This window comes from Diceros bicornis, chromosome 31 (assembly GCF_020826845.1).
Source record: "Diceros bicornis minor isolate mBicDic1 chromosome 31, mDicBic1.mat.cur, whole genome shotgun sequence".
Lineage (NCBI taxonomy): Eukaryota > Metazoa > Chordata > Mammalia > Perissodactyla > Rhinocerotidae > Diceros > Diceros bicornis.
Window position 1 is genome coordinate 12,517,887 of NC_080770.1, and position 11,303 is coordinate 12,529,189.

At 52.0% G+C, this 11,303-nt stretch overlaps 1 protein-coding gene across 1 annotated transcript; it reads left to right on the plus strand.

Moving 5' to 3' along the window:
- Positions 1 to 402: 402 nt before the first annotated feature.
- On the plus strand, positions 403 to 10,939 carry PRPF19 (pre-mRNA processing factor 19). Its single transcript, XM_058526750.1, has 16 exons — positions 403 to 594; positions 2,297 to 2,446; positions 2,630 to 2,706; positions 3,484 to 3,625; positions 3,708 to 3,781; positions 3,875 to 3,937; positions 5,087 to 5,128; positions 5,254 to 5,328; positions 5,680 to 5,755; positions 5,918 to 6,027; positions 7,491 to 7,646; positions 7,885 to 7,954; positions 8,196 to 8,281; positions 8,585 to 8,755; positions 8,905 to 9,010; positions 10,765 to 10,939. The coding sequence occupies exons 1-16, from the start codon at positions 576 to 578 to the stop codon at positions 10,860 to 10,862; spliced, it is 1,515 nt and encodes a 504-aa protein (XP_058382733.1). The 5' UTR covers positions 403 to 575; the 3' UTR covers positions 10,863 to 10,939.
- The last annotated feature ends 364 nt before the right edge of the window (positions 10,940 to 11,303 follow it).

The following is an 11,303-nucleotide window of genomic DNA, read 5'->3' on the forward strand; positions in this document are numbered from 1 at the left end:
GTGTCACCCAGCAGTGTCCCTGGGTAGTCCGAGAAACACCTGTCTCAGAATCACATGGGGCATGCACTGAAAATGCAGACTTTCCAAGGCAGGCCCAGGAATACGCATTTTAACAAGTTCGTTAGTAAATTCTCACGCACACCAAAGACTGCAAGACTCCGTACGATCCCATGGCCCGGCAGAGGGCCAGTCTCAGAAAAGCGTTGCTGCATTGCTTTGGCTTTAAATTCCAACTGCATCATGGGAAATGTAGTTTCGGCTCGCCTCTCCCCTCGCCGCGGGACCGCTTTACGGAAGGAGCCGAGTCAGTCCGGAAATAGACGAGTGCTCCCTGGCGGGCCCTTTCCTGCACGGTTGCATTCTGGGAAAGGGCAGTTTCCGTTAGGTGCTGGAGGCTGAGGCGCGCGACCGGCCGCAGTCCCACGTGAAGCGCGACGCGAGCATCGCTCGGCGGGTCGCTCCCCGCTCGCCGCGGAGCGTTCCGGAAGCCGCCGGGAACCGGAAGTGGCCCGCGGCGGCTCAGAAGCTAATCCCGGAGCTCGGTGCGAGGCGCCTCGGAGCGCGGCGACGGCGCCATGTCCCTGATCTGCTCGAGTGAGTATCGGCGGCGGCCGATCGCGGGTCGCAGGAGGCCGGAGAGCCGAGCGGGAGGATCTGGGGTCGGGGCGGAGGTGAAAGCAGGGCTCCCGGGAGGCCGGGCGGCGGCCTGTCAGCACGGGGGTCCTTCTCCTCCCCCTCAGCTGGGGGTGCGTTTGCGCAGCGCTTCACAGTTTACGTAACGCCTCAAGTTTATGGTCGCAGGCATCCCTGGGGCCAGCCACCTCGTTTACGTAGTGGGGACTGGGGCCTGGACGGGGGGAGCTGGTGCAGGAATCGGGGAACCCGAAGGCTGGTGCAGGAGCCGCCTCAGATTGGCTTTGTGACCTGGCTTAAGCCTCTGGGCCTCAGTTACCCCATTTGCAAAATGAGGGCTTTGCACTGGATGTTGTCTGAGGTCCCGCCCTGGAGTCAGAGCTTCTGCAGATTGCCAAGGTCACGCAGTGAGATGGAGGCAGTGACAGGGCTGGAAGCCAGGTCTCCGGCTCCCAACCTCATCTTGCACGACTAATAAAAACAGCGTGCATTTATGAAGCCTTTATTGGTTTACAACGCACTTCCAAGTCGGTGATCTCATTTTATCCTCCCAAGAATTCTCCAAAGCAGGAATAAAGGTCCCGGCCGGGTTTACAGATGAGGGTGTAAGGCTCCAGGAGAGTGTGGCTTATCTAAAGCTGCACAGCTAGTAATTGGCAGAGCTGGGTGATGGAGCTGGGTTCTCTGACCCTGAATCCGTGCTTTTTTCATGCCTTGTACTGTCTTTCCTTTTGGTATTTTATTGTGGCATAGAGATGTTTTCCGTTATTGTTTCATCCCGTGACTGGTCTCTCATCCTTTTCTCTATTTGCGTCCTAATTGTCAAGCCCTTGACTCTTCTCAGAACCTCTCCATAAATCAAAAAAAAGGGAGGGAATAAGGAAGGAAGGAAAATGATGTCTAGAAAGAGGAACCTTCACATTGAAAAAATTACAGGTTGCACAGTATTGTCCCATTCATTGTTTCTTTTGTATCTTGAAGAACCTCTCTTCTGTGTTCCCCACCACCATCCTTCCTCTCATTCGCTCATGTTAGATGTTAACCCAGTGCCTGCTGGGCATCTGCATTGTCCTGGAAGTCAGAGACCAGCTGTAATCCCTATGCTCAGGGGTGCACAGTCTACTGAGGCAGGCGTGTAAATGATACCTCTGTTGGGGGTTGTGGTGAGGATGAATTAAATCTCTGGAAAGTGTTTCCAATCGTGCTTGGTACCTAGTAAACACCATGTAAATGTTTTTTATTCTTATAGCACTTGTCATATTGCTTTGTAATTTCTTTGTCTAATAATCCATCTAGGCTCTAGACTGAGATTTGAGTGGCTTCATGTGTATCTCCATGTCCTGGAGTATAAGGAGTGACTAAGCATCTTTGTTCAAAAACAAGATGGGCAGGGTTATTGACTGCTCTTTAGGTGTCTCGTACGTAGTTGTTGTGCAATAATTACTTGTTGACTATCTGAGTGTCAGGAGACTGATGGAGAAGCCAGTTATGTAGCTGGAAAGCATTCTGGAGACAGGACAAAACTGGCTTGGTGTCATGTCTTGATTCCTGTGAGTTGAGTGTGGGGATGCATGGTCTTGTGGGGGCCAGTAGTGAGTGAGGCATCTCTTTGGCCCAAGGTCCCTTTCACCACCCCTGCTCACTGCCTGCCTTTTCTCTGCAGTCTCCAATGAAGTGCCAGAGCACCCGTGCGTGTCCCCTGTCTCTCACCATGTCTACGAGCGGCGGCTCATTGAGAAGTATATTGCAGAGAATGGCACAGACCCCATCAACAACCAGCCTCTGTCCGAGGAGCAGCTCATCGACATCAAAGGTGCCCAGTGGCTGGCCTCAGTCCAGGGCCATCTTAGCTCAGAGCCTGAGAGGGTGGGAGGTGGTACCAGTGCACTGGAGGAGGAGATGGTTGTGTGTTAATGCAGGCTAAAGAGAAAAGAGTGGTGGAGAGGAAGAGTCCCCGGGTTATGGATCTTCATACCTGCTTTCCCTCTCTTGGCAGTTGCTCACCCCATCCGGCCCAAACCTCCCTCAGCTACCAGCATCCCAGCCATTCTGAAAGCCTTGCAGGATGAGTGGGTGAGTCCCTGGATGAGAATTGATGTCTTCCCTACTCGAAGAGAATGGATCACTGGACTAGAACTAGGGGGTGGGAGGGATGGAGCATTAGTTTCTTTTTTGAGGGGTAGGATGATAGCAGAGGAGGAGCCCGGTTGTTGAAATCACACAGATCTGGGTTTCACGCATAGCTCCATTGCTCCCTTACCGTGTGACCTTGGTCATGTGCCTCATATCCCAGTCTTGATTTTCCTGACTGTGTGACATGGATTAGTGCCCACCTCTTAGGGTGTTGGGAGAATCAGAATAAGATTAGAGTATAAACTTTGTGACGTCAGGGACTTGTTTTATTCATCAATATGTCCTCAGCACGAGAGCAGCGCCTGGTACATAGTAGGTGCTCTAAAATATGAATAAATGAATGCATACATCTTGAGGGACTGTCTGGGACAGTGCCTGACACAATGAGGACATTCAATAAATAGCAGCAGAGGCATTATTATTCCCTTTTGGTGAGGTGACAGCATGCCATCTGAGGTTTGCTGGTAAATTAAAGACGAGGGGGATGGAAAAGAGTTGGCTCCCACTCCTGTCTGTGTGCCTGGTGTTTGGCGTGAGCTAGGAGCTCGGGAGTGGCTGCCAGCACTGGCATTCAGGGTCACTCAGATGCTGCCTGCATCACTGATACTGGTCTAGGCTGTGGCATAGGAGGCAGTGTCCTCTTATCAAGGGCAGGCTCTTCTGCTGGATGCTCCCTGCCCCTCCCCAGCCCCTCACACTGGTGTCTCCCTCTCGTAGGATGCGGTCATGCTGCACAGCTTCACTCTGCGCCAGCAGCTGCAGACAACCCGCCAGGAGCTGTCCCATGCTCTGTACCAGCACGATGCCGCCTGCCGTGTCATTGCCCGTCTCACCAAGGAAGTCACTGCGGCCCGAGAAGGTGCAGCCTCTCCCCCGTCACTCCCACTCTGGGCTGGTCCACCTTTGTCATATCCCCTTTCTAACATTATCTTCTCTCTCAGCCCTGGCTACCCTGAAGCCGCAGGCGGGTCTCATCGTGCCCCAGGCTGTGCCAAGCTCCCAGCCAAGTGTCGTGGTGAGTGTGTCCCCCTTCCCTACCAGCAGCCCTCCTTGTGCAAGTGTCTTCGACAGTCTATGCCTCTCTTACCCTCATCTCTCTTCTCTTCAGGGTGCAGGCGAGCCAATGGATTTGGGCGAGCTTGTGGGAATGACCCCCGAGATTATCCAGAAGGTATGTCCTGCTCTCGGTTGATGGGAATGCTGAGGGCCCTCACTTTTCACCATCTCCCTTGAGTCCAATATGAATAAGAATCCTATCTGGGGGCCGGCCCGGTGGCATAGTGGTTAAGTGCGCATGCTCTGCTTTAGCGGCCCAGGGTTCACCGGTTCGGATCCCGGGCGTGGGCCTACACACTGCTCATCAAGCCATACTGTGGCTGCATCCCACATACAAAATAGAGGAAGATTGGCACAGATGTTAGCTTGGAGCTCATCTTCCTCAAGCAGAAAAGAGGAAGATTGGCAGCAGGTGTTAGCTCAGGGCCAATCCTCACCAAAAAGAAAAGAATTGTATCCATATGAGGATAAAGCAGAGCGGTGCCAGCACAGACTCAGACTAGACTGGCTGGCTTTGTATCTTGCTGCCACCACTTAGGAGCTTTATGACCTTGGGCTGCCTTAACCAACCCTTCTGTGCCTTGTGTCCCTTGCTTCTAAAATGAGAATAGTGGTATCTACTTTATAGACTTGTAGGAATTGAAAAGATTTTAATTACTGATAAGTGCAACTTGTGTAGCTTTTGTTATTGGGGTTCTTTGCAGATATTAAAACACTTCATTACGTGTCTTCATGTTTCTTTCTCTGAGGGAAATGTGACAGGAGTTAGCATTTTCACTTTACAGATGAAGAGTCTGACACTGAGATTCAGAGGCTCAGCTCACAAGAGGCAGAGCTGGCCCCTGATTGCGGGTCCAGTGCTCTGTTATACGCACAGATCCTCCTTTGTAGGAATTGATAGTTGGTGTCTTTTCCCAGCAGTTCAGATTGTCGACATGCATGTCAGCTCTCGTCTTAGTGGAGCAGACCTGGTCTGGGGGCTCTGCAGACCTCGTTCTGTCCTCGCTCTGCCATGTGGCCTTGGGCAAGTGATTTCACTTCTCTGAGGCTCAGTTGCCTCCTCTGTGAAATAAGGTCATCATCACCCACCTCAGAAGGTTGGGGTGAAAGTAGAAACAGAGAATGCACGTAAGCCTTTAGCAGAGAACTTGGCAGATAATGAATTCTTGACTCTGAAAGCATAGCTGTGACCAGTGTCCAGTGTGCCGTTGTCATGGCCAAATGATTTGTCTCGCGTTGAGCCTGTTCCCCTCTTCTTTCCCAGCTTCAAGACAAGGCTACTGTGCTAACCACGGAGCGTAAGAAGGTGAGTCCTCTCCCAGAGCCGGGAGAGAGTTGGCTGGTGGGAGGCGGTTGACCCTAGGAGAAAGGGAGACAGGTGAATCCTACACTCATTGCCATTTTTCCTGCGGGGCTTTTTCTTTTTCTCAGAGAGGGAAGACGGTGCCTGAGGAGCTGGTGAAGCCAGAAGAGCTCAGCAAATACCGGCAGGTGGCCTCCCACGTGGTGAGTGGCTGGTTCCCACTGACTTGGAGGCAAGGGCGGCCTGTGCTGTTTCTGGGGTAGGCAGGCCAGCATGGAGAGCAGTGGGTGGAGAGCTATCCAGGACCCCTGGCCCTGTTTCTAGCCTTGGTGGCAGCTAAGTGGTCAGGACTTCTCTTCCAGCCCAGCCCTGGCTTTCCCAGTCATGCAGTGAGGGAGTTATTGCGTCCAGGCACAAAGCCAAGCACAATGGATAAGGAACAGAAGTCACTCTTGTTCCCCTTCCCTGGGGATGGGAATGGGGGAGTTGCATGGCTTTGTGGCCTGCCTTGATTATTGGCCGTGATTGGGTTTGGTGTGGCGCTCTCTGCACAGGGGTTGCACAGTGCCAGCATTCCTGGGATCCTTGCCCTGGACCTCTGCCCCTCCGACACCAACAAGATCCTCACTGGTGAGAGCCGGCCTGGCCCAGCGGGCCGAGTAAGGTGGGGAGGGCGGCGGGGAGGGTGCATGCTCCTGTCCTCAGCGTGGGCTGGGGACAAGAGTACCTTCTTCAGCAAAGGGACCTGGGTGGGCCTGACTCATTTTTGGATCTCATTTGGGTTCTCTCCAGGTGGGGCGGATAAAAATGTCGTCGTCTTCGACAAGAGTTCTGAGCAAATCCTGGCCACCCTCAAAGGCCATACCAAGAAGGTCACCAGTGTGGTGTTTCACCCTTCCCAGGTAAGGGGCTCTCCTAGACACCCTCAGACCCTCATTCCTGAGCCCTGTTTCAGAGGTGTAGGGTCCCAGAACCAGTCCCCTAGTCCCCTGCTGCCTCCTTGGTGAAGTGAAGTGGGCCTGAGAAAGAGCTGATTCTCCAGAGTTGGCATTTAGGGGCCTCTGTTTAGAGTCATGGGGTTGCACTTTACTTAGGACCTCCTGGCATAGTGCTTAAGTCCGCGCATTCCGGGCCCAGGTTTGCAGGTTCAAATCCCAGGCGCGGGCCTGAGGACCACTCATTAAGCCATGCTGTGGTAGTGTCCCATATACAAAATAGAGGAAGATGGGCACAGATCTTAGCTCAGGGCCCATCTTCCTGACCAAAAAAAAAAGAAAGAAAAAAACAGGGAGACGGGAAATGTATAGCTTAGAAAAGCATATTCATTGACATATTTCATATTAGGAAAAGGAAAAAACCCTACAGTGTTTAATACAAGTAAACAAAGCTCAACAAAATCTTGACTCACGTATCTGAGAAAGACAGATGTATCCTTATTCCCATGGTCCTCCAGGGCAGGGGATCAGAACTTGATGGTGACTATTGAAAACCGTGTGGTTTAAAAGAGATGGAGATTGCTGGTTAAGAGGGTAGTGGCGGCTCGTTGGACCAGAGTAATGACATCGTGGGATTTGAGTTTGTAAGTCTAGAACAGTTTGGGTCTGGGACTGGAGGATGGTGGCTGGATCCCTGCTTCCCAGTCAGCCGGCCTTTTCCCTGTACCTTCAGGAAATTAGAAATGGAAGAATAACATGGTAAATTCTTCGTAAAACTAAATTTATTCACATTGAAAGCACTCCTCTCCTGCGTACTGGGAGTTAGTATGTTATTTCTCTTATGAAATTGCATTGATGAAAGATGGTAGTTGGTTTTACCTTAAAGTTTTTAATGTCATAACTAACCCAAATAATTGGTTGGTGACACTATGTAAGTTCTCTCGCTGCCCCCTATTTTTCTGGTAAATAACTTGCCTCGAAATCCTTAAGTGTGGGATGCACTGGAAAATCCCCTTGCAGCCCCTTCCGGACCTGGTACAGTTCAGACCTGTGCCATCCCGGACGGTAGCCATTAGCTACACGTGGCTATTTAAATAAAATAAAATAAAAAAATCAGTTTCTCAATTGCGCTAGCCACATTTCTCTGGTCCTGGAAGCAAGGCGTGGGAAATTGTGCTTTGCTTCAGTTATCCTTTTTACCACTGAGTGGTGAGGCCTCCTCCCCTAGGCCAAATGCTGTTTGATTTGCCATTTTAATGGCATGTACCTTTGGTCATCTTAGGCATCACTGGGTGAATGGATGGTTCCAGGCAGAGCAAGGCTGAAAGGAGAAGCAATTGTTGGGGTGTGGCCATCCCCAGTCCCCTTTTCTAAGATTGTCATGGTCCGTCTCTTCTGTCCCTGATATTCTGCCTCTGCTTTCCTTGTAGGAGCTGGTGTTTTCCGCCTCCCCAGATGCCACTATCAGGATTTGGTCGGTCCCGAACGCCTCTTGTGTACAGGTTGTTCGGGCCCATGAGAGTGCTGTGACAGGCCTCAGCCTCCACGCCACTGGTGACTATCTCCTGAGCTCCTCTGATGACCAGGTGTGGTCCCAGCCAGGGCCCTGAAGAGGCCTGCTGGTCCCCGAGCTTGAACATCCTGGGAGGAGGGAACATCTTACCTACCCCAGCTAGGTCCCCGGAACCCCAAGGGGAACATCTCCTCTCTGCTGAGAGGAGCTGGCTCTGCCAGGGTTTGCTGAACCAGGGTCTCTGCCTCCCTGAAGGGCTGCCAGAACCTGGGACCCCGCTTTCTTACTGGCTGCGTTGTCTGTTTTTCTAGTACTGGGCCTTCTCTGACATCCAGACAGGGCGTGTGCTCACCAAGGTGACAGATGAGACCTCTGGCTGCTGTAAGTTGCCTCAGAGGTGCTGGGCTCTTTCTCTTCATCTACTGTTTATCATTTACTTTTATGTTTTATTGAGTTATTTGCTCATTTGTTCTTCTAAAAGTACATTTACTGCCAGTACCTGCTGAGTGCTGGCCGTTGTGCTGGGCCTGGTGAGGAATGTGAAGAACAGGGCACCCACCTTCTGTAGTGCTTAGTCTCTCCCAGTGGGCTCTGACACAGGTCTCTCTCCCCTTCTCCACAGCTCTCACCTGTGCACAGTTCCACCCTGATGGACTCATTTTTGGAACAGGAACCATGGACTCTCAGATCAAGATCTGGGACTTGAAGGTAGGACATGGTGGCCTCTGTCTGAGGCCCAGGGTTGGAGCTCTTGTGACGACACAGTGTAATGAAGTGCTTGTGGCTCTGACCGTGGGGGTGTCCTAAGGGTAGAGAGACAGTGCTGCTGTGTGTGTGACATGCTGGGTGTGGTCTGGGGGCCCTGGGCGTAGCCATCCATCCCTGCTCTTCCTGCCAGCGGTCCTTCCCTGAAGGATGGAGGAGGATGTCTTGGAGGTAGGAGTTTGGTGAGCTCCATCTTCTCCCACTTGTGTTCATGGGTGACATTTTACTACCCACTCCCAACTGTAGGAGCGCACCAACGTGGCCAACTTCCCTGGCCACTCGGGCCCCATCACCAGCATTGCCTTCTCTGAGAATGGCTACTACCTGGCTACAGCGGCTGATGACTCCTCCGTCAAGCTCTGGGATCTGCGCAAGCTTAAGAACTTTAAGACACTGCAGCTGGATAACAACTTTGAGGTGTGGCCCCTCCCGCCCCCCAGCTCTCTCGGTTGCCTCTCCTCTTCATTTGTTGGTTATTCACTGAGTTAATCTAAACTGCTTCTGCTTATCCCCAGTTCCCCCATGGTTTCTCTTCCCCTCGTGTGACTCTCTCCTGGTTCTGGCAGGTGAAGTCACTGATTTTTGACCAGAGTGGTACCTACCTGGCCCTTGGGGGCACGGACGTCCAGATCTACATCTGCAAGCAGTGGACGGAGATCCTGCACTTCACAGGTACAGGCTGGCCCTGGGATCCTGAGCTCTCTGGGCGCCCTGGCCCAGAGGGAAGAGGGGAAATATCACCGGGTTAGGAATTTCTAGGGGTGGGCATGAATTTGCCTATAGGGCAGCTTTTACTCACTACCTGAGGCAGTAGAGTTTAGTGGCTAAGAAAACGAACCAGGAGTCAGACTGCTTGGCTTTAAGTGCTGGCCCTGTCACCGCAAGCTGTGCGACATTGGGCCGAGTCCTTAACCTCTCTGGGGAGTGATAATAGTATATACCCAGTGGGGTTGATGTGAAGTTTAGATGAGTATATATACATATAAATATTTATACATATAAATACGTATGTATTTTGTATGTTTATACATAATATATATTTATATGTATGTACATAAAATAGCTGTATATATAACACACATAATATTATGCATGTGTCTAAATCTATACGTAAATAGTTAGAACAGTGTCTGGCGCATAGTAAGGATTGGCTGCTGTTCAGTGTGTTGTGTCTTAGTCCGCTGTGGGCTTGGAGCAGTGAGTAAGACAGATCCAGTCTGTACTAATGGGATTTCCAGTCAGGTAGGAAGCCAGTGTAGAAGGTGACTTCACCATAGCTACTTAATTGCAGTGGTACGTGCTAGAGAGGAAGAGTATAAAATGCTGAGACAGTGGATAACAGGGTGGTGACCCTCTTCATCGTCGTGTGGCCCTGGGTATGAGCCTTTCCCTTTCAGAGCTGCAGCTTCTCCCTCTTTAAAATGGACATATTGGCGCAGCTTTGCACATTGTGCCAGCTGGTGACGTGGAGGTGGCACGCATGGTGACAGCGTGCCTGCTGCACACTCAGGAGCTACATGAGTGGCAGCTGCTGCTGTCTTTGTTGGTGAAATTCTTGTCCTCATTAGCGGCTTGTGGGAAGGACACAAGATACCTCTGCCCCCATATTCTCCTGAGCCCGGTCAGTGTGTGTGATACAGAGGTGTCCAGGCCTAACTGTGTGGCCCATGGGTTTTAACCCGTCACTGGGCCCTGGTGTTCTCATTTGGAGCAGAGTTGGGTCGAGTGGCAGGCTGGAACATAAGGGGGAGCTGGTTGACTCCAGGTGTGATCCTTCACCTAGAAGGAATTTGCACTGATGCTCATGAACCACTGGAGTCCAGTGAAGAGTGTTACCCAGCCTCCTCTGCCCAGCCCTGCCCTGTGTCAGGGTCCCAGGTTCCCTAGAGTCAGAACCATGAGCGAGAACAAGCCAGTGGACTGTTCAGTTACAAGCAAGGAGTTAGAACTAAATCTATACCAGCAAGCCGAGCACTGAGGTTTTAAACTGAACTGAAAATTCAGCTAAATTTTTTAGCAGATTGTGAGATGTGGAAGAACAGGACTCTGCTTTGTCTCTGAGTGCCCCCTGTGTAGCTCACGTTCACTTCTAGGACTTGAGCTGAGCAGAGTTTTAGTTGTGCTGAAAGTTTAGATGAGGGGGTTCTGACAGTCCGCTATTCACTCAGCCCACTAACAAAAACTTGAGTGTCTGCGTGTGCCAGGCACTGAGTGAGGCCCTGGAGATGAAGGTGCAGGGCAGACTGGAGCCCTCCCCTCGGGAGTTTATGGTCGACTGGGGAAACAGACAGATAAGCAGTAACGTGCCGTGTGATCAACACTGACCGGGGAAGGACTGGACGGATGGGAGCATATCATCAGGGGTCGATGCTCAGATCCAGAGGAGGAAAAGCCTTCTCACCAGGGCCTCTTGTCTCTCTTCCCAGAGCACAGCGGCCTGACCACGGGGGTGGCCTTTGGGCACCACGCCAAGTTCATCGCGTCAACAGGCATGGACAGGAGCCTGAAGTTCTACAGCCTGTAGGCCCTGCCCCTTCTGTCAGGAGCTGGGCCTCATCTCAGTAGTGGGGTAGAGTTAGGGCTGGGGTGGGGGGAGGAAGGGGAGAGACTACCGGGGGGGGGTCTATGGGGCGGGACATTCACATCATTTCACTCTGGTCTGGGTGGTGGCCTGAGAGCCGTGGAGGTGTGGACCACCCTCACCCATGCAGCCTCCAGGCCCGATGGGAGTGGACATGGGAGGCAGAACTGCCACCCTCTGAAGGCTCAGGGTCGGAGCCCAGGGCTCTCCCCTCGTCTCGGTCACTGAGTTGGTGGTGGTGGCCATTCCACCCCCAGCTTGTTTCAGTTCTTGGGAGATGGGGAGAGGCTGAGCCCAGGGAACTGTGAAGGGGTGGGCACGAGGGCTCACGCAGGTTTTTGTAAGCAGTGATCTAGTTTCATTAAAAAAAGAAAATAATAAACA